This window comes from Symphalangus syndactylus, chromosome 14 (genome assembly GCF_028878055.3).
Source record: "Symphalangus syndactylus isolate Jambi chromosome 14, NHGRI_mSymSyn1-v2.1_pri, whole genome shotgun sequence".
Lineage (NCBI taxonomy): Eukaryota > Metazoa > Chordata > Mammalia > Primates > Hylobatidae > Symphalangus > Symphalangus syndactylus.
In genome coordinates this window covers 40,183,925-40,205,891 of record NC_072436.2, presented here as the reverse complement: position 1 = coordinate 40,205,891, position 21,967 = coordinate 40,183,925, and the positions used below count along the sequence as shown (strand labels likewise).

Below are 21,967 nucleotides of genomic sequence, written 5' to 3'. Positions count from 1 at the left end.
GAATCATTGAGGGACTAAACAAATGAGTGAATGCTTCAATGTGGGCCGGGTTAGGGGTCTGATGGCTTAGAAAAGGATCAATTCACGAAGATTCTTTTATTGAATAAAAGCGGATGTGGTGTTTGAGGAAGGAAACTGTAGATAGCACACTATGGCTGGGGGCCAGGGGGAGGGTGCCCCATAGCATGGGGCAAGGGAGGAGGCAGGTAGGTATGGTATCTGCCTGGAGCCAGGTGTGCTCCTTGCCTGATTGTTCAGCATCAGGCCCCTTCCTGGCCTCTGCTCCACCCAAGCCAAGCCCTTCTTGTCTCTTTCCTGATTTCCCCAAAGCCCAGGGGCCCCAGCCTGACGCCGGAGGCTGCTTTCTCTCTTACCTATTAATGGAGCTGACACTGGGCACAGTATCATTGTCACAGACGCCCTCAGCCAGGAGCCGGTCTCGGATCTCCCAGGCAAACATGGTAGGGTTCTGGCGTTTGTAGTCCCCAATCTTCTCCACCACCTTGGGGGTGGCCACCTTGGGCTTGGAGCCCCCTATCACTCCAGGCCGGATGCTGCCAGTCTCGTAGTACCTACTCCAATAGAGAATCCCAAAGAATTACCCAATAAGCAAGTGGGGTCTTTAGACAGGGATTTAGCCAGAGCCTCCCTCCTCTCTGAGGCTTCTGGGGAGGGGTATGGAGAGTGAAACGTGCCTCCAAGGCTGGCCTCAAATGCTTGATGTGCACGGAACTATCTGTTTCCCTCGCTTGGGTAGGTTCATGCTACTGCCAAACCAGCACCCTCTGCTAAAGGCCTCACCTTGGCTTCTCTCTCTCCCTTCCCTCTGGCCAGTCTCTTGTGTACTAGCACCTGCAACAGCCATTGTATGGGGCACAAAAGATTTCCCTTCTAAGAAAGGAAATCTTGGTGTGCCTGATGTGTGAATGACAGGGGCACAGCAGTTTGCTCTATTCAGCTTCTCTTGGCTAAAGCACGACTGAGGTTTTTTTTGTTTTTTGTTTTTTTTTTTTGAGACAGGGTCTCAATCTGTCACCCAGGCTGGAATGCAATGGGATAATCTTGGCTCACTTCAAACTCTGCCTCCCAGGTTCAAGCGATTCTCTTGCCTCAGCCTCCCGAGTAGCTGGGATTACAAGCGCCTGCCACCACACCTGGCTAATTTTTGTGTTTTTAGTAGAGACAGGTTTCACTGAGTTGGCCTGGCTGGTCTTGAACTCCGGACCTCAAGTGATCCGCCCACCTTGGCCTCCCAAAGTGCTGGGATTACAGGCACCAGCCATCATGCCCAGCCAATGACTGACTATTTTCTTTGGCCACCTAGAAAGCTAGCCAAGGTCACTGGACCCTCTGCTCTGTCTTGCTGGTTCACCTTTGCTCCTTTGCTCCCTGCCCTGTCCAAGCCTGAGGCATATCCCTCACCCCCTTGGTCACTGGTTTTCTATCAGGTTTTAGCAGGTTCAAGTTGAAGCTTCTCCTCATGGACTCTGGAATCCTGACCTTGCTTGGATCCCCAGCCAGGTCCAGCTTGTTAAGCTGAGCCTCCTCTTCTGGGGCCTCCATCCTTCCCCTCCCTCTATCTTCCAACTAGTTGCTTTGGCAGATCAACGGCCTGTGTCAGCATATCCTCCTCTTCTTGTTGTAGAAACTCTCTGCTCTCATCTGCATGAAAAAGAATCTAGCTCTTTAAAACTCCATTCATCTGTTACTTCCATCCGGGACTCATCTCCTCTGGGACACCACAGCCCATCACAGGAATCCCCTCTCCCAAGCCCAGCAAAGGATCACGCCTTTCCCTAACTACTTCAGGAGGGGAGCCAGGGCTTTTCACGGTTCAAAGAACAGTCCAGGTCCCTTTGCCTTGTCCAACCAGGGCTCCTCCTAAATCCACCTAAGGGTCAGAGCAGGGGGACAGGCACACGTACACAGAGCTGACTGGAAGCTCTGGCACAGAGGCATTTTTAATGGAAGTGGCTTTGCATACTGGAATCTGTGACTGTGTCAGCTCAGAAGCAGGCCTTTGCTGCTCCTGGTCTCTCCTGAATCTTTGGGTCAGTGGTTCTCAACCCTGGCTGCAGAGAATTAGAGTCACTTGCTGGGGGCGGATGGGCTGGGGAGTTATGTACCAAAACTTGCACCTATTTCCCTGAAGTTCTGATTTAATTGGTCTGGGCTGGGACATAAACAGTATTGCTATTTTAAAAATCAGGCTTCCCCTGGTGAATATAATGTGCTGCCAAGGCTATGAAGCACTGATCTGGGGTCTTGGGGAATTATGGTTTGAGAAGCACAAACTCAGATATTCCTCTTTTAGGGGTTAGACCTTGGGAGCTCATCTGACTGTGTGTCCCCTCCCTAGTGGCCCAATTTCCCTAGGTCTCGGTAGGAGGAGGTCCTTGGGGGAAGATTCTCCTGCCTTAGAAGGAGAGAAGCCTATACCAAATGAGACATGGAGCAAAAGAGGAGAAGGGAGAGGGAGAAACTAAAAGAAGGATAAATGGGCAAAGAAAGAAGGAAGGGCAAGAAAACAGTAGAAAAATAGTGGCTGGGTAGAGGCCCAGAAGGACCACCATAACTGTTCAGGTCTCAGGACCAAAGCTGGACATTGGGAGCAAATCCCCATTCCCGGTGAGGGGAATTCTGCAGCTGCCCTGAGATCAGCTGGAGAAGTCAAGCCCTGCAGGGAGGGCGGCTTGCGGTGAATTTCGTGCTTACCTGCCTAGGATCTTGCTGACGCAGCCATGGCTGACGCGGAGCTGGCGAGAGATGTCGCAGGGCCTCACACCCTGGTGGGCCAGGTCTACAATGCGCTGGCGGACCACTTCCGGCAGGGGTCTACCGTTCACAAAGGCCCCTCCCAGCTGGTTCAGCCCTCCATGGCCTAAGGAGACAATATTCCCAGGGACAGTTGTCAGGGTCAGGTAGGAGTTTGGGTGGGGATTAGCTATGAGTGCAGGTGCAGGTGTGTGTGTGTGTGTGTGTGTTTGACTGTGACCATGAAATCCCACGGCCAGGCCCTGTGGGCCCCTCTGCACCCCTTCCCCAGTTCTCACTCCCAGGATGCTGGCACAAATGGTATGTGATGCTCATCCCCCACGACGGGATGGTGTCACAGAAGCACCTTGGGCTTGGGGACTCTTCGGGCAGATTCAGCCCTTCACTCCAAATCACAATCCCCTATTTTCTTCCCTCCCTCTGAAAAGTGTGTAAGGAGTTGAGGATGTGGGGTCTTCCCATGCCAATACTGAACCATTTGACCTTGGGGAAAACCTATTCTCTTCTGAGAGTCTCTTTTTCTTTTGTAAAATGACGGCACAGGTGATTTTCACCTTTCTCCTTCTCCTCATGGGACCAGATTTTAAAACACGACCCCATTGAGAAAAACAAATACAAAAGAATAAAAGCAGAAACTCTCTGGTAGAGCTTGAGCAGAGAAGGCCTGAGCTCTGTCTGTGGACTTCTGGCCTGAATGACCCCCAAGATTCCTTCTTTCTCTAACAGGCCAGAGCACCAGGGACCTGGTGCAGGGTCCTCACAGGCATAGATAGCACTGGGTTCCAGGGCTGACACAGGGGCTACAGGCCACTGTGGGAATCTATCCACGTCATGGATATGTGTACACGTTCCCTTAGCTGCTTTCCTGACTTGGCCTCTGCTCTCTGGCCCCAGCCTGTGTTTCATTCTGAGCCCATCTATCCAGTCAAATCCATTTGTATTGAGTGCCAACTATGTGCCACGCACTGCACAGGTCTCTGACGATGCCAAGGTGAATAAGGCAGACATGATCCCTATTCTTCCCTCATGGGGTTTATTACAGTGAGGTCCTAGACCAGCAAACAGCCAGTTCACATATTTTTGTAACCACTTTTGGGACTGGTGACATGCAGAGAGTTATGGGAACCACTGGAGGGGAACTTGACTTGGCTCAAGGAAACACAGAAGGGTTCCTGAGGAGGTCTAAGCTGAGACTGAAGATAAACAGGTACTAGCCAAGTGAGGGAGAGAGGGGAGAAAACTGTTCCAGGCAGTGGGAACAGAATGTGCAAAGACTCAGAGGCAAGAGGATACTCGTCTGTTAGATTTTCCAACATATTCAACTCTATAGTCCCTAGAGCCATTGCTGGGCTAATTTCAGGGCCGAGATTTCCATTTTTCTCATGAGGAGACTGGGGCTCAGAGAGTTTTAGTGCTCTGATTTATATGACTTGTCTAACTCAGCTTATATGAGGAGGAGCAGAGATCCATCCAGAATTTAAGGCTCAGATCAGGGCTGCTCCTTGAGGGGAGCCCTGTTCTGGGGCTAGAGCTAAGCCTGGATGCTTGTCATTGGCTCTGCTGTTTTGTGCTGAGCATGGCATGGTCTTTTCACACCAAGGGCAGGATTTGGTGGTACGACTGGGAGGGTAGAGCCCTGCAGTGTGGGAGTCAGGTGAGAAGGAAGAGCCAACCCCAGGCTTCTGTGTGAACCAGTTAAAGACTATTTATGGCTGAGGGTGGGAAGTGCCTTTGCTGGGCACACAGTGCCCATTATCACCCACTGACTTAGCACATTCAGAACTGTCTTGCAATGTCTCCTCAGGGGCCCAAGCTGTCTTCAGCAGAACACTCAATTTCCCTTTAATAAAGGGGATGGGGGCCAGATGCAGTGGCTGACGTCTGTAATCCCAGCACTTTGGGAGGCTGAGTCAGGTGGATCACCTGAGGTCAGGAGTTCGAGACCAGCCTGACCAACATGGTGAAACCCCATCTCTACTAAAAGTATAAAAAAAAAAAAAAAAAAAACACTAGCCGGGCGTGGTGGCACATGCCTGTAATCCCAGCTACTCGGGAGGCTGAGGCAGGAGAATCGCTTGAACCTGGGAGGTGGAGGTCGCAACGAGCTGAGATCGCACCATTGCACTCCAGCCTGGGCAACAAGAGCGAAACTCCGTCAAAAAAAAAAAAAAAAAAAGGGTGGTGGGGGTGCTCTAAGCCTCTGCCCTGGGCAGTAAGTCAGGAGGAAGAGCCCTCTGGCCAAACACCCAGCAAGAAGGATGCAATGACCCATCTTCCTGGTGGAGACAACGAGTGAGCTTGGGCACAGCTTCCACCTATGCCTGTCCAGGCAAGTCTTCCAGCTTCTCCACTAGGGCTGGAAGAGTGCTTGGAGGGCCTTCAGGAGAGCCCAGATGGTGGGCAGAGGGGCCTTTGCCCAGTCGTAAGCCCATTCCTCTGGTCCTCACTGGCCAGAGTGCAATTTGTGAATTGCTGTAGCCATTTGCCCTCACTGCATCATTGTTGCCGTCCGGCTCTTTTGGGTCCAGGCACTGAACACAAGGGGGCGCCAGACAGCCACCCAAACACAGAAAACCTTCAGCAGTCCAGCTTTGTCCTCATTTCCAGAACTTTCCGGGCTGTATCCACCCAAACCTAGGTGTTTCTGCTGGGACCTCTATATTTGGAAGCAAGGTTTCTTAGAGGTGGAGGTTCTTCACCTCTACAAATGGGAAGCAGTTTTAAAAAAACAAACGCCATTTTGTGGTGGCATGAATTGGGTATTGTGCCTTTAAAAAAAAAAAAAAAAGACGCTGTAAGCTGTGTGGGCCATTGCCCTTAATTATTATGAAGGACTGACTTGCATCCTTAGAAACCCAAACCCTCAGGAAGCCTCCTGAGAGGTTATTTACCGTTATCAGCAAGGATCGTAGTGCTGGGAAAGATGCATTCACATTTCTGGCCCCTAAACTGTGAATTCTCTGGTGCTTATTTTATTTGACTGTCTTCTGAATGACTTTGTGTTATTGTGGAAAGAGCCTTGGGCCTGATGCCTTCCTCAACACTGCCTGTTTTAGTCTTATCATTTGAGAAAGTGGTTTTTTTTTTTCAGTCTTAGTGTTTTTATCTATTGAATGGAGCTTAACAAAACTTATGCCTGCTGCTGACTTAAACTCCTATAAGAAGATACGGGGGCTGGGTGTGGTGGCTCATGCCTGTAATCCCAGCATTTTGGGAGGCCGAGGTGGGGGGATCACGAGGTCATGAGATGGAGACCATCCTGGCTAACATGGTGAAACTCCGTCTCTACTAAAAATACAAAAAATTAGCCAGGCGTGGTGGCGGGCACCTTTAGTCCCAGCTACTCAGGAGGCTGAGGCAGGAGAATTGCGTGAACCCACAAGGCGGAGCTTGCAGTGAGCCAAGATCACACCACTGCATTCCAGCCTGGGCGAAAGAGCAAGACTCCATCTCAAAAAAAAAAAAAAAAGAAGAAGATAGGGGGATCGGGATGGAGAAGTGTTTATTTAGATAAACAAATCTTGCTATAAATGTAACGTTTTTCTAATTTGTAATATTCCCATGGTTAAATGTTATGACCCAAGCTTGGGAGTAGGACTAGGGAGTGTTTTCTCAAACTTCAGTGTGCATCAGAATCACTTGGCGGTGAGAGTTATTAAAATACAGAGTACTGAGCACAATGCTCTAAGTTTCTGAATCAGTAGGTCTGGGATTGCACTAAGAATTTATGTTTCTAAGAAGTTTCCACATGGTGCTAATGCTGCTAGGCCAGGGTCACACTTTGAAAACCACTGGTTTAGGCCAGGTGATGGCTGGTAAATTAAGCGTAAGAGAATAACTCTTCATACTCCTCCAACATTCTTCTAAGAATAATAATGATTGTTTGTATATTATGTTTTTCATTTCTTTTCAACTCAAGACATTGACCAAGTGCCTATCATGACTCAGGTACAAAGCACTGGGAATACAACCTCGAACAAGACAAGAATCCTGGCCTTCAAGAAACTTCGAACCTTTTGGGGGATATGATAAGATACATTAGGAATCACCATGTTAATGGTGATCTTTCTTGAAGGATATAAGTCCAGGTGCTCGGGGAGCCTGTAAGTAGTTAGAGGGAAGCTGCAAGGAAGAGTATCTAGGAGGTAACTAGGTGAAGAATTTTCTTCAGGGGGAAAAAAATCCATACATAAAGTCTTGGTGCCTTCAAGAAATTGAAAGACATTTAGTGTGGCTGTAGGACAGGAAGGAAAGAGAATTTGGAAAGAGCCTGCTAGCTGCAGATGGAGATGGCCCCTATGGTTTGAAGTTTTGAGCTGAGTCCCTGTAATGGAAAGACTTTTGTCTTTCCTGTGTCCGGTGTGGGGGAGTGGACTCTTCTGGGTGAGTCACCACCAAATGTCCAGAGGTGGGTGCAGACTTCCTTCCTGCACTGGGGTTGGGGGGACGATTGGCACCCACTGTGCTGACCACCTTTTCATGCTGCTGCAGGTGGGGTGGGCTTTGAGGCCGGAAGCCAAAAATGAGTAGGAGCCTCTTGGTTGGGCGGGAAGTGGGGTGAGGGGGGAAGGTGTGACCCAGGAAGAGGTTTGAAGCCTCGTAAGCAAAGACTCTTTGTATGTCTGGAGGTTTGTGAGTGGGGAGGCAGGGTGGGTATGGGGGAGGAAGACAAGACTGCCTGGCCGGATGCAAGCAGGTTCCTGAGTGGAAGGTACTCAGACGAGAAATGCAAGCTTTCCTGGGGTCAGAGAGGACTTATCTTACAGTAAAGGGATGGGAGCTCAGCAAAGATCTAGGTGAAGCCTGCTGTCCAGAAACGTATCCTTTTGAAAAGTGACCATTCAGGGAGGTCTTAGGACTTTGTTGGTAATTTCTTCATCCTTTATAGAGCTCTGAGTAGTTGGGATGGCAGAAAGAAAAGAGAGACACTCATTGACCAAAATTCTTGTTACATGCACCAATATCCAAACCCTTAAGATGTGGAAATCCTTTCCCCATGTTCCTATAGTCCTTTGCACAAATTCCTATCATAGCACTGATGGCATTGAACAGTAACTTTGTCTATTTGAGTTTCTTTATGAGTCACTCAAAGGCAGGGGCCCTGTCTTTGTCTACTGTAATTAGTGTTTTCGTATATACAAGTGGTAGAAAAATGGTTTACACTGGTTATGGTTGTTGCATGGATTCCCATGATTCTGCACAGTGGGACCCCCAAATCCCACACTTCAGTACTTTCCTCTTTATCCTTTTGCTTTACCTTTTGCAGCTCTGCCCAGTCCTAAAGTGGCAATGGCTCAATGTGTTGTTCTGCAAAAATTTCCATTTAACTACCTGGGGCTTTTTGCTTTAGTCCCATAGAGTGTCAAGGTGATAGTTGAGCCTTGGCAGGGCTATAGTGAGAGGTGCAGTGGCCTCTTTGGGTGCCCTTCAAATCATGCCAGGCCTACTCCCTTTCCACAAAGGAAAGGCCTTGTCCATGCGAATCAGTCCCTGGCATTCTCAGCTTGGTGTTGTTCCCTTCCCCAGCTACTCACTTGCAGGTCTGTGATCTCCATGTGCCACCTCCCAGCTAATCCTCTTGGCTTGGTGCCTTTCTGGAGTAAAGACCAGGGCCTGTGCCTCCAGTTACTCCAGAAGAAAGTGTCCCAGGATCATGGAATCCCAGTGTCCAAAGTCTGCACACCAGATCATGCCAGCATACATGAGGTTATGGGTTACCTGGACACATGAGACCCTTGGACTGGGTAAAAGGGCTGGCATGCTGGAAAGCAGCATCCTGCATCTGCTGTTACCCCCAACTTGCTGCACAACCCTTGGTTATCTCTGTGCCTTACACTTGTCTTCCTAAGGGAAACTGGAGCAGAAAGACAGCAGCTAAGCAAAGCTGTGGCCTGTGTTTTTCTCATTGATCTCTTGCCCTTCTACCTGTTCTGAGATCCTACTCCATCAATTATCCTCCCATTTAAAAACATTACTTACCTCTTCCTTTATACCAGGTCCTTCCCCTAAACATACAAATGGAATTAAATTAATCTATGTTGCCCCTCCAGCCCCTGACTAAAATTTTATTTAATTTCAAAATAAATTAAACAGAAAAAATTCTTCCCTTGACCATGATACTCTTCTTTCCTATTGTTTTCAACTAAATTTCTCAAAAGGCAGCTATACTTGCAGCCCATTCCTCTCTTCACATTCAGTGTGCTCAGCCTGCTCTGTGCCTCCTGCTTAGCATGTGCTTGGTGATGAGTGGCCATGGATGGACAGTGAGTGGTTGGAGGGTGCCATGTGCTCCCTCTTGAAGAGATTTTAGTGACAATCCCATATCCTGATTCCTTATACCTTCAGTCTAGGCTTTTTGCTTTGCTTTAATGGGATTCTCTTCCCTCATTTGCTCCGTGACATCTGTTTTCTCCCTTCAGGCTTCTCTCAGTTCTCAGTGTTTCTCTCCCCCTTCACGGCCATCCTTGGTGATCCCACACACTCTCATTGTCGTACCTACTATCCATCTCCTGATGGCATCGTGGGCATCCCAGGTAACCCCAGTAAGGTATTTTCCCCAACTTTTGTTTTCAATTTCTATTGGAGATTTCCTCTTAGGTGATAAGGGGGCTCCTCCTCTAGTGTTGTCTTGGTTGGCAACAACACCAGCTGTCATGCAAGCTCAGGGCCTGCCCCTTCCACTTAGCCTCCTGCCACCTGCCGCCACACTCTCTGCACTGCACTGTCATCGGTCTTCTGCACGACCTTGGAAGTAACAGTGTGTCCCCAGCCTTGGGGCACTTGCACATGCTGTTCCCTCCTCCTGGAGCTCTTGTCTCCCTGTCTTATCTAGTTAACTGCTGCTCATCCTTTATATTTCAGCAATGAGTCACTTCCTCTGTGGCTTTGCTTTATCCTACAGAGAAGGTTCAGGCTTCTGTTTGGGTGTTCTAATAACATGCTTTACCTTTTTTGAATGGCAGTTGTAGAAATGTAGCATCAAATGTAACTGCTGTTTGGAAGCTGGTTGAAAATCAGAGGAAGAAAAAGTCTCATAGTCAAGGGAGGAATTTTGGGGGGACTGGAGAGGTATCATAGATAAATTTAATTGCATCTTTAGGTCCAAATTTTAATTTTACATTTTTTGCATAACTATATATGTATGAATCATAACTTTCTCTCACCAGATTGAAAGCTCCATGAGGGCAAGACTTCTTTCATTTTGATCATTATTAAATTATATTAGGTGTTCAATAAACATGTCACATGAATCAACTAATAGCCTTTATCTTTTTCCGTTCTCTGCATATGGAATACTCACAAGACAGCTTTTTACCTCCTAAATATTTACCTAACCAATACCTTCCTTCTGTCCCCAGCATTCAAACATTCATGCATTCATTTATCTATTCTACATGTATTTTATATGCCTACCATGTACAAGCATTTTAACAGAACTGATTATATAAAATTGATTTCTACCTTCATGGAGCTTCCAGGCTAGGGATAGGTAGGCTAAAGATGGGCATATATTTAAAAAGTAAATACAGAAATAAATGTTTAATTACTACTTGGAATAAGTGCTAAGAAGAACACAACAGGGCTCAGTGTTAAAAAATAATGGGGTGGGGGTTCAAGAGAAAATGAGTTCAAGCTGATTAGGAAGATGTCTCTAAATGACATGTAACCTGAGTGGAAGGTGAGTAGGAGTTAACTACTCACCTGGACTCACTGGTCTCCACATCCAACCTTGCTTGCTCAAGTGAACCTTTGCTACCCAGCTTGGGAGCAACACATCTAAACCCTAGTCTGGCCATATCACTCTCATATTTAAGAATCCTTGCAAGGCATGGCATCATTTTCTTCATGGCAAAGTCCAAGCTACTAAACCTTGTAGACAATGCCTACCACTACCTGACCCTGACTTAGTGTTCAAGCCTCATTTCTTACCTGTCTGAGCCTTGAACCTGATGCCCTAACAACACAGAATTGCTTGCCATTCTTTTGCTGCATCTGAATCCTCTCCTGGGTCCTTGACTGTGTCCTCCGTGCCTGGGGTCCCCTTCCTCACCTTCTCCTGATTGATTTCCATTCATGCCTTAGGAGTCAGTTCAGGAAGCTCCCTCCTACAATAACCCTTTGAAGAATGAAGTACATTATCCTCATTTTACAGATGAGAAGATGAGGAGCAGAGACGGCATGTAACAGGTTCAAGACTCCACCCTTACAAAGTGGCATGACTGAGACTCAAGCTGAGAGCTCTCAGATGCCATAGTGAATGCTCTGCACTGCTTACTTTTGTCCACCCACCTCCAGCACCACCCCTGGCAGCAGCACTGTATTCCAGGAATAGCCAGACCCCTCCCTAAGAGCGAATATGTCCTTTGCTCACCTACCAAGTATGGGTGCTTTCCAAAACTCACTTCCAAATCCTCTCCAGCTTTTCATTTTCTTGGGGCCTAATTTTTCCTTTTTAAATTTTCTCCAGTCAGAGAGGGCACCTAATTCCTTTATTTCTCTCCACTCCTGCATAGTGGCTGGTTGCCCTCCATTCTCTTTGTTTACATCCATCACTGTCTCCTTTCTTCCCAGTCTTTCCTGCTCTGGGTTTGCATCCCTGCCCTCAGTGTCTCCCAGTTTCCTTGCTTTCTTTTATTTCCCTCCTGATTGCTGCCTCCCCAGTTCTTACCAGCTCTCTGTCCCAGTCCTTTCCGGTCAAAGATGGCAGACTCCTCCAATGCCACCGCTCCCCTACCCATCCGCCCGGAGTCTTCCCTTCTCTCTTCCTCCCCGCTGGCTCTTTAGGCCATCCCCCTTCCCTGCATAATCTTTATTGCTTGCATGACTGCTCAGGTTCTTTATCCCATCTTCCCCTCAAAGGCATTCGCAGCTCCTCTGTTATTCTTGTATTAGCATTGAACCCATTAAAGCTAATTTGTTTGCCCTAATCTCCATTTATTTTTCCCTAGTTGATATTAGATTTCCCTTTCTATTGCTCCAGCATGATTTTCTCTTTGTCTTCCTAATGGTCTACCCCCCTCTCTCTTCCTCTATTAATCTGGTTGGCTTCACTGTGTGGTTTCAAGGCCTTTCTCCGCCTCCCCCAGCCCTTAGATTAACCCTGTCACCTCCCTCCCAGGAAGGGCTTCAGTGTGTGGATTTCTAGGGATGGAGCTACTTCAAATGTCAATAGAACTCTAAGCTCCTTAAGAAAAGTACTTCTTGACATGAGGCCCTGCCTTTTCCTGGAGCCAGGCTGGAGGCCTTGGGAGCACAGGGGCCAGAGAGCTTGAGGCAAGTGGGACACACATGGGCTGCTCTGAGCCCGAAGGTCACCAAGTCCAAGGGTTCCCTGGGTAAGGTTGCCTTTGGTGCTGTCTCAGAGATTTCTGGAGGTCTCTTCATGCTGTCTTAGATCCTATAAATTATATTAGCAAAATAAGATATATAAAGTAACAGCAGATGAGCCACTTTCTCCCTCTGAGATTGGGCACTATTTCCCAAGCAGGGGACTCCCTTCCTTTCTTTCCTGCAGGAGTGATGCCCCCCCTCTGTGGATGTGGCTTTGGGTATGGCTAATCCACACCCTGCAATCTGGCCTTCAGAAGCCCAGTGAGAGAAGCCTCCCAGAAGCAACCTTCCAGAACCTTCTCCATCCTCCCACTGACCTCCCCAGCCCCTGTGCTCTCTTTGAATCTCGTTGTCAAGTTCTTTCCCCAGACGCCTGGCTCCTTGAGGGGAGGTGCAGCTTTTATCTGACCATGCAGGTGTGCTTTGCAGTGGGTAGAGCAGTGCTTTCCTCCTCCCAGCTGTACACTGGAATCACCTGGAGAGTCCAGAAACTTCCCGCCTCAGGTCAGTTCAGTCAGAATCTGTTGGCATAGCATCCCTGAATCTGCATTTTTAAAAATCTCCTCTGTTGATAGCCTAGAGTTTATATCTACTCTGTGAATGTCAACATTTATCGAAAGCATTAATTGATTAAACATGCACTTCTAGTCAGGGGCTGCAAATGGAGCTTCCCAGTCCTCCCTGCAGATTTACTAGAGGTCATTCTTCCCAGATCCTTCCCACTGAGCTTCCTAGACACTTGCAGACTCTTGGCATCACACACCAGGGCTGTGGAAGGGCCCTCTGGGCCGCAGAAGGAAGGTCCAAGGTCTCTGCGTTTGAGGAGGGAAACAGGCAAGGCAGGTATGGCAGCACCTGCCGAACAATGTGTTTAGATGCTTAGCGACTGTACAGGTTAATGCGCTACACCCTCAACTCCCCCTGAGGTCAGAGGCCTGTGGCTGTTAATGCTTTTTTTTAATGGGTTGATATTAAAGCAATTTTCAGTACATTAGATTTCAATTCAGTGAGCACCCACTCTGTGTCTAATAATATTCCAGGCTGTGTGTATGTGGGGTGATGGTTTCTGAGTAGAAGACAGTCCTTGCCCTTGAGAAACTTACAAGTTAATAGTCCCTGACATGTTATAGAACCTTAAAGCTTTCCAACCCATTTACATGCACTATCTCCTTCAATTCCGTCCACAGGTAGCTCCGTGGAATATCTGTGGAGGTGTGTATATGGGTGTCTGTGTGAATGTGTGTATGAATGGGTGGGTGTGTGCATGTGTGAGTATGTGTGTGTGTTGGGGATGAGGATGGATAGTAAAGGACGTAAAGTACTGGTAGGTTCTACAGCTCAAAGTTATAATGCTATAAATGTGAGTTTAGTGGGCACTGATTTAAAAATCACCCAGAGATGGGTAAGGAGGGAAACGGTAGGGGGGTGAGAAGAACCCCTGCTGAGGGCAGGAAACCATGAGAGTAGGGGTAGGTAGTGAGGAGGGGGAGAAGGGGGAACAGGAAGGAAATAACAGCTGTAGCTGGGGTGACTGCGGAGACTGAGAGGTCAGAGGAATGAGGGAATATTGAATATAATGAAGTCACATAAAGATGCCTCCCTCACCAGGACAGTTGAACTAAATGACCTCTAAGTTTCTTTTGAAGCCTGGATTCTTTGCTTCTGAGATCTTAACTAAGATACAACCTGACGGGCTTGACTAGCTCATGGAGGATGCATTTGTAAAGGGTGGGCTTTAGCCTGAATTAGGGCACATTTAGAGAGAGAGAGAGAGAGTGACTGTTTTGTGTGTGTGCGTGTGTGTGTGTGTGTGTGTGTGAGACTGTGTGTGTGAGTTGCAGAGTCTTCAGGGTGGGGGACTGAAGGAGGGCCTGGCCATCCTGGGGACCATAACAGGTAAGAACAAATGAAGGGGAATCGCCTTTTTGAGCGACACACAGGAGCAAAATCTGTGACAAAACCGTGCATCTGTTGTTTCCACACCTGTCGACAGCAGGCAACATGGCGAAGGAGATTATCCACTCTAAAGGCTGCCCTCACCGCTGCAGAAGAAAAGGGGAAGGGACAGAGGCCAACAGACGCAGCCTGCAGGCTGCGGTTTCTGGAGAGGAAACAAGGGGTGCTGAGAATTAGGAGGCCTAGGTTCTGCCCACTCTGTGATGATGCCAGTCTGTGCCTCAGTTTCTTCATCTGGCTTGACAGAAGCAGATGATCCTTCTAGTCCTAATATCTACAACTCTGGGACTGCCCCTCAGCCAGGGAACAGAGGCCAGAAAGCCCCAGAAGCTGGTACAGACAGAGCTCTAGAGGGAAACATTGAGTAACCTTCCCATGTGACAAACACCAGGGGTGACACTGGGAGTGCCATAAGATGAGGGAAGGTAGCACACAGTGGGGCCTATGGGCTGCCACATGACTTGCATGGTGACAAAGTGGGCTGCCACGGCTTACAGACTATGAAGGTGGATGTGCTCAGTGTCTATGGAGTGGCAGAGTTGCAAGGCACACATCTGAGAGGATCCTTGACCAGGAAGGAGAGGTGAGCTGTCTAATGTCACAGACTCACCTCATGGCAGAACCAAGAAAGAACCTCAGCGTTCTGACCTAATCCCTGTCTTAGCCCTTTGAGAGCTTAGTGGCTTCTTGGCTGGGGCCATGTTGGTAGAGTGGAGGAAGAAGGTGGTGAGGTTTGTGCAGAACATGTCCTGAAGCAAGGCATGCCCTGAAAGATTGTAGGTTTTCACTCTTTCGCTCAGGCTGGAGCGAAGTGGTGCAATCTTGGCTCACTGCAACCCTGCAACCTCCGCCCCGCCCAGGTTCAAGCAATTCTCCTGCCTCAGCCTCCCAAGCAGCTGGGATTATAGCCGCCCACCACCATGCCCAGCTAATTTTTGTATTTTTAGTACAGACAGGGTTTCGTCATGTTGGCCAAGCTAGTCTCGAACTCCCGACCTCAGGTGATCCACCTGCCTCGGCCGCCCAAAGTGTTAGAATTACAGGCATGAGCCACTGCGCCTGGCCGATTTTAGGTTCTTGTATCAGCTTGTTTGCTTGTCCTTTTTGTTTCTTAAGTGTTTTTTTATTTTTTATAAAGAGATGATTTTGCTATGATGCTCAGGCTGGTCTTGAACTCCTGGGCTCAAGCAATCTTCTGGCCTCAGCCTCCCAAAGTGCTGGGATTACAGGTGTGAGCCACCATGCCTCGCCTTTTCTAAGTGTTGAACCTGGACTTCAGGCTCTCTGGGCGATTCTGGCTTGGGAGGGGGAGTCCCCTTCTCTGTTGGAGCGATAGGAAAGGCTCTGGAGAATGGATGTCACCTTCCCCTTCTCTTTCTGTCAGCCCCAAATCAGAGCTTCTGCAGCAGTGTTGCTCAGACCCAAAGCAGCTGAGGGTCAAGTCAGAGCTGGGTGGGGACTGAAACAGACTAAGGACACACAATACTTAGGTGTTATGAATTGAATAGTCCCCTCCGCTGTCTCCACCCACCACCCTAGTACTTTGGAAACAAGGTCTTTGCAGATGATCTAGTTAAGGCGAGGTCATTAGGGTGGGCCTAATCCAATATGATCAAGTCCTTGTGAAAAGGGGAGATTTGGATACAGAGATACAGTGAGAAAGCCATATGAATATCAGAGTTATGCTGTCACAAGCCAAGGAATGCCAAAGACTTCTAGCAAACCACCAGGAGCTATGAGAGAGGCACAGAACAGATTCTCCTCCAGCCTCAGAATGAAACAATTCTTCTGACCCCTTGATTTGACACTTTTGGCTTCCAGAACTGTGAGACAATAAATTTCTATTATTTAAGCCCTCCAGTTTGTAGTACCTTGTCACTGCAGCCCTAGCAAACCCATGCACAGATCAATAGAGTTTTAGGGCTTTAGCCCTGAATTTCACACAGCAGGCTTGGGCAGCCCCTGGAGGCCGCTGTCCTAGGGTAACTGGCTGCCCCTCCAGTTCCCTCCAAATGACTCTTAAGTATAAGGCAGGTTCAGTCAGTCAAGTAGAGGGTAAAATCCTTTCTAACATCTTACCCTCTTTTGGTGAACCTGTTTATCTTGACATTACTACCCTTGCTACCATCTTGTTCATCACCTTGTTCTCCATTTGTGATCCTTGCATCATGTGGCAATTTTTTTTTTTCAGTGAAAGAACATCAGTGTATCAGCACAGCAAAGATTCCAAATGCCAGGCTGGATTCCCTCCAATTGCCAGGACCTCCAGGCTTCTCCTTTCAAGAACTTTCTGACCCTGGATCCAGTCTACATGTTGGTTATAAACTCACCTGACATCCACAGGGCCCTTCCAAAGTACTGTCAAGTAAGTGATTCTTAAATTTAGTTCAATAAACACCAGTTGTTGAACTTGGTTGCACCCAGGATTGGTTTTCACAACAATCCCATAAGGTAGGTGGGGCTGGCACTTTGCCCCATTTTATAGATAAAGATGCCATCTCGGAGGCTCAAATGGCCTGTGCACAGCCAGTTAGGGGCAGACCTGAGACTGCATTCAAATCTGATCTGCTTCTACCCACAGCCAGGTGGGAGATCTCTGGGAGGAGGAGGCACAGTGCAAAAAGAAGGGCTGTGCCCCCAGCAGTCAGTCATGAGGGACTCCACATGGGAAAGACTGGGGTGGGCTGTAGATCAGTGTTTCTTAAATGCTGATCATAAAAAAATCCCTGGGAGCTTGTGAAGGATACAGATTCCAGGGCTCCACATTTGCTAAGAAAAATCCCAGGAGGTTCTGATATAGATCACACTTGAGAAACACTTATCTAAAGCCAAGAAAGGAAGAAGGAGAAGGAGAAGGAGAAGAGGAGGAAGAAGAAGAAGAAGAAGAAAGAAGAAGAAGAAGAAGAAGAAGAAGAAGAAGAAGAAGAAGAAGAAGAAGAAGAAGAAGAAGAAGAAGAAGAAGAAGAAGAAGGAAGAAGAAGAAGAGGAGGAGGAGGAAGAAGAGGAGGAAGAAGAAGAAGAAGAAGAAGAAGAAGAAGAAGAAGAAGAAGAAGAAGAAGAGGAGGAGGAGGAGGAGGAGGAGGAAGAAGAAGAGGAAGAAGAGGAAGAAGAAGAAGAAGAAAGAAGAAGAAGAAGAAGAAGAAGAAGAAGAAGAAGAAGAAGAAGAAGAAGAAGAAGAAGAAGAAGAAGAAGAAGAAGAAAGTAAGGAAGAAGGAGAGGAAAAAAAGAAAATAAAGATCCATTTAACAAATACTTGTGAAGCACCTAGTATATGTCTACTATGTGCTAGATATTGTTTGGAGTTGTATTCCCAGTCTGCAGGAATTACAGGAATCTTGTAATCTTTTATCCTCACAGATGCTCTCACCCTAAATCTGACCAATCACCCTGCCAAGTCGACACCCAGCATCCACTAGGAAGGTCCCTTGTTGTTTCAGAACTCCCCAGGCGTGCCAGTGTTTTTTACTCCCAGTGCCCGTTGCTGCTCAACCTGGCTATCCGGCCTTCAAGCATAGGCTTCTGTGCCTGCAAGATACTCCTAGGACCAGGCAGGTATGCCAGTGGGACAGCTCTGGCCTCAATGACTGCATCAGGTTCCTTCAAAGACTGCATTTCTTGTTTTCTCAGTTTCCTCATTGCCAATTATTATAAAGAAAATAGAAAAGTAATTACAGCAACATCATGGGAAAGGATCAGGTGTATTTCATGTTGGAGAAACTTCATATACAAAACTCAAATGTGCAAGTTGGATCAACCAAGGAAGCAATAAAAAATGTTGTTGGAGAATTAGGTGAAAACGAGCAGCCCAGATATTTGTAGAGTCCTCATTCCTTATGTAGGATTTTGTGTAAGGTGCTGGGGATAGAGAGAGATCTGGAAGGGTTCTTGTTCTTTTCTAGCTCAGAGGCAGGTTGTCACTGTAAGAAGCTAAGTGACATTTGTTGGAACAGGTACTGAGTACCCAGGGAGTGGAGCAGAGCAGGTGCAGTGGGGAGTCAGACAGGATGGTCACTAAAGGTGGAGGGTGTCTAAAAAGGTCTCAGGAAGGAGGTGGAGCTTGGCTGAGGCTTTGTTAAGGGAGTGGGAGTGGGAAGGGTGTTCCAGGCAGCTGCATTGAATGGGCAGAGACACAGAGGTGAGAATGTACATGGTGTATTTTGGAAACAATGACTAGTTGGCTGTAACATGGGTTTGCATACGGAAATAGTGGGAAATAGGCCACGGAGGTAGGAGAAAGTCTTCTCGGATTGTACATCAGCAGTTTGCCTGAAAATGCTTGTTAATGATTGGATTAAAAGGAAGTGCAAGGAGAAATCTGATTATTTTGGAAAATCACCAGGCTAAGTTTGTCTGAAACAGAGCCAAGAGAGGAGAGAAACCAGAACATTTTGATAAAGCGAATAACCTAGCTATCACAGATTATTGCCATGGCTTTTCCACTTAATAAAAGCACCGCAAAGCCTGAAGACAACAGAGTCAGTAGGTATGCAGCTGTGGCAAGAAAGCCAAGAAGGATATGAAAACTGCCAACAACAGAAGCGTAAGATCAAGCCAGGGGAGGATGGAAGTTTCATGCACAAGTGAATAAAATGCCCTAAAACATATATATCGAGTGCACTTTACTCAGATGTTCTGATGGCACATTGGAATTAACACCATAGCTTAGCTTCTCTTGTCAACCCTCGCAGTTGGGCTGAACCCTGCCCATGTTCCCATTGCTGTCTCCTTCACCCAGGGCTGACTGCTGGTGCCTGGAACCTGCACACCCTCCTGGGACTCTGCATCTCTGCTGGGGATGGTTTCTCCTCTGAGCCACCTTAAGGAATCCCACCCTGACCCGGTCACAGCTCAGCATGCCTCCCTCTCCTACTTGCTCAGCATTTTGTGTCTATCTAGACTGAAGCATTTGCTTTCTCTCTGTGATTGTGGTGAAAGTTCAGTTTGCTTTCCTCTCTCTAGAATGTCAGCATGAAGGCAGAGCCATGGTCTCCTGAGTTCCATAACCCCAAAGCCTAACTCCCTGATGGCCACACTGAGGGGCTCAGTAGACATTGACTTACTAAATTGAATAGTTGAGTAATAATGCTCTTTGAAATAATTTGGAGTTAGATCTTGAGCCTTGTGTGGCCGGGGATGCGTGATTGGGTGAGGGCACATCATAAAAACTGAAGGTAACTGAACATGCCAGCGGTTGGCATAAGAAGTTTTCCTGGAGCACTCCAGACACAGAGGCAGCAAAACCCAAGTGCCGGGAAGTGAGAGTGAGAGAGTGAAGGGGCACTGAGTGCTTCTTTGGGAGCTGGATCAAAACCTGAGATGATCTGGCCACATGATGCAGACTGAGCACACACTTGGGAGAGAAATGGGCCAGGAGGAGAGGAGAGAGGTTCACCACAGGACAGTGGATGGCTGGGAATAGAAGCCCTCCCCATGGTGGACCAAGAAGTCTGTGAAGCTGAGAGAAAGACAAAAGAAATCAAGACTTCTGTGGGTAGCTGGGATGGAAACCTCAGGAGTGACAGGGTCTTTAAAGGAAATCTCAAGGAGGGCATCATGGTCCTGGTGTGCTCCAGGGATGCTGAGTAAGAAAAGACCACCTTTTCTGTGTGTGTCTTTACTCTGCCACAAGGCACCTGGGCTCCTAAATGACCAACACACATGTGCTATACTGGAGCCAGGAAAGAAGGGTGTTTTGTTGGGAAAGTCAAGCGGAGGAGAGATGCCTGGGACTTGGCTCCTTTCTTTGAAGGGCGACAGTGTAAATTCTCCATGCTGGGGATCCTAATGATGGATAGAGGCATGTCGATCTCATCATTTCACAGGGTGGGGAGCTATGGCCACAACGTGCCTATCACACAAGTCCAGCCTCACGTCAGCTGGACATCAGCTGTCCTGACACTTGTCAGCACATAGGGCACCTGGAAGTTCACGGTGTTCTGCAAAGAACGCCACAAAACAGTGAGCTCAGCTTCTTGAAAATCATAATATGTTGCTAAGTCCAATCCCAGATCCTAAAAATAATATGAGGTAGTGGCCATTGAACAGAAAAAAATTACATCTTAAACTTGAAGATAAGTACAAGTGTACCTTTTCCTACCACTGTTGTTCAGTTTTATTATATTGATGAGCACCTCTGCCCACCCTATGGGGTAACACTGTTTGCGAATCACTGATTTATGAAAGTTATATAAATATTGGCTGATCAAATGTACAAAATATGCATGATGGCACCATATTGTGTATAATAGTGACAAATGCAGTTCATGTGGGTGGAGAAACAAGCTCAGTGTTGTGCATGCGACTGTGGTTTGTGTTCACACATCTCCTTTAGAGTGTAGTAGACAGAGCATGCCTGAACTGCCTGGGGCTGAGGGATCTCAGGCGCAGAGTGGCCCAGGAATTCTGAGCGAGGACAGAATGTTACAGAGAATATCCTGAGCTGAGCAGAGAGGCCTGCCCATGCTAGCTGGCAGCCACCTGCCTTCAGTGCTTCATTCTTGGGGGACCTCGAGGCCAGTTCTGGAGTGGATGAGTCCTGCTGCTACTGCTGCTGCCCACTTGGTAGCTCTGTCCTCATCTGGGAAGAGCCACTGTGAACCCCAGAGACCTAGTGGTGCTAGGGGCTGATGCAGGCAAATGACTGGCTGCCCCTGGATCTTATGTGAAAACAAGAATGCTGGACCAAAAGGTCTCTACAGGGCTCCATGACTACCCATGACCCGTAATTTCAGTGAGGGGCTAGTGGCCAGGAGGGGCTCATGGTTGGACACTGGTATTCCTCTACTCAGACCTTAAACCACAAGTTGCAAGAACAGGGAGGTCACATGGCAGTGACCTCATGCCTAAATAGATGCACAGCACAGAGCAGATTCCTGGATAGCTTACACCCTACTTTCCCCAGTGCATCGATTATGAGCCGGGACTCATCAATCACACCTGTAACTTCCCAGCTGCATTTCTCAGGGTCTCTGAGAGCAGGGTCTTCTCTGGTCTTTTTAAATCACCCACAGACTTAGGACAGTCTTCTGCACGTACTTGTACATTTTAAAGGCTTATTTTTAGTGTGTTTATGTGTGCGAGATGGGGAATATTGTATTCATGTGTCCATGTATATGTCTGTAAGTACTGTGGTCTGTGTGTGTAATTGGGTATGAGTGTGTGTGTCATATAAATACTGGGGACTAGAGTGAGGACAGCCAGGTGTCCAGGCTATAAGATCTAAGGAGGCACTTGCTCTCAGGACCAACCCTGCCCTTGCATGAGCCCGAGAGGGAGAGCCTCCTTGAATTTTGCACCCTGAGTGCCTTCCTGCTTCACCCTAATCCCCCCTGGTTGTCTATATGTTTGGATGTGAGTGTTGTACATATGCTGTGTATGTGTGTGCATGCATGTGAGTGTGCATGGGTGTGTGTCTGTATGTCTCAGCAGCTGTCACTGGGCTTCCCAGTCCCTGTCAGCAGGCGAAGGAGGCCCCTTCATTTCCTTGGATCCTGCTTATGCAGCACAGGCCACTGCAAAGGCTCTCTGGGTTGGGTCAGCCCTTACTCTAACTTATCATGCCCTGGAAGTCACCACAGGGTCATGGAAAGAGTCCTGGTGATGAGATGGAGAGTCTGCTCTGCCACAAGGGCTGTGGGACCAGGGTCGGGACATACCTCTCTGGGTCTCAGTTTCCTCACTGGCAAAATGTGGTGACAGAATCTCATCTGTGAGCTCCCTCTAGCCTTGAACAACTCTGGATCTAGGTAGACCAGCATAATGAAAGCCTATGAAGCTTCTGAGATGTGCAAGGCATACATTCTCCCAGGTACTCAAGTAGCTCAAGTCTGGAAGCTGAGAGCCACAGAGATCAAGCCTTCTCCAAAAATTGGACTGCAAGGCATGCCATACAAACAGAGTGCTAGGA

General features: G+C 47.8%; 1 protein-coding gene across 1 annotated transcript in view; it reads right to left on the bottom strand.

Annotated features, from left to right (window-relative positions):
• PAX8 (paired box 8) overlaps positions 1-21,967 on the bottom strand; it is a 59,954-nt gene that overhangs the window by 27,735 nt on the left and 10,252 nt on the right. Inside the window, exons 3-4 of the mRNA XM_055241323.1 lie at positions 2,716-2,881; positions 375-572 (exon numbers count right to left, since the gene is read on the bottom strand). Of these exons, the coding sequence (XP_055097298.1) occupies positions 375-572; positions 2,716-2,881 (364 nt within the window). The remainder of the gene's footprint in view (positions 1-374; positions 573-2,715; positions 2,882-21,967) is intronic.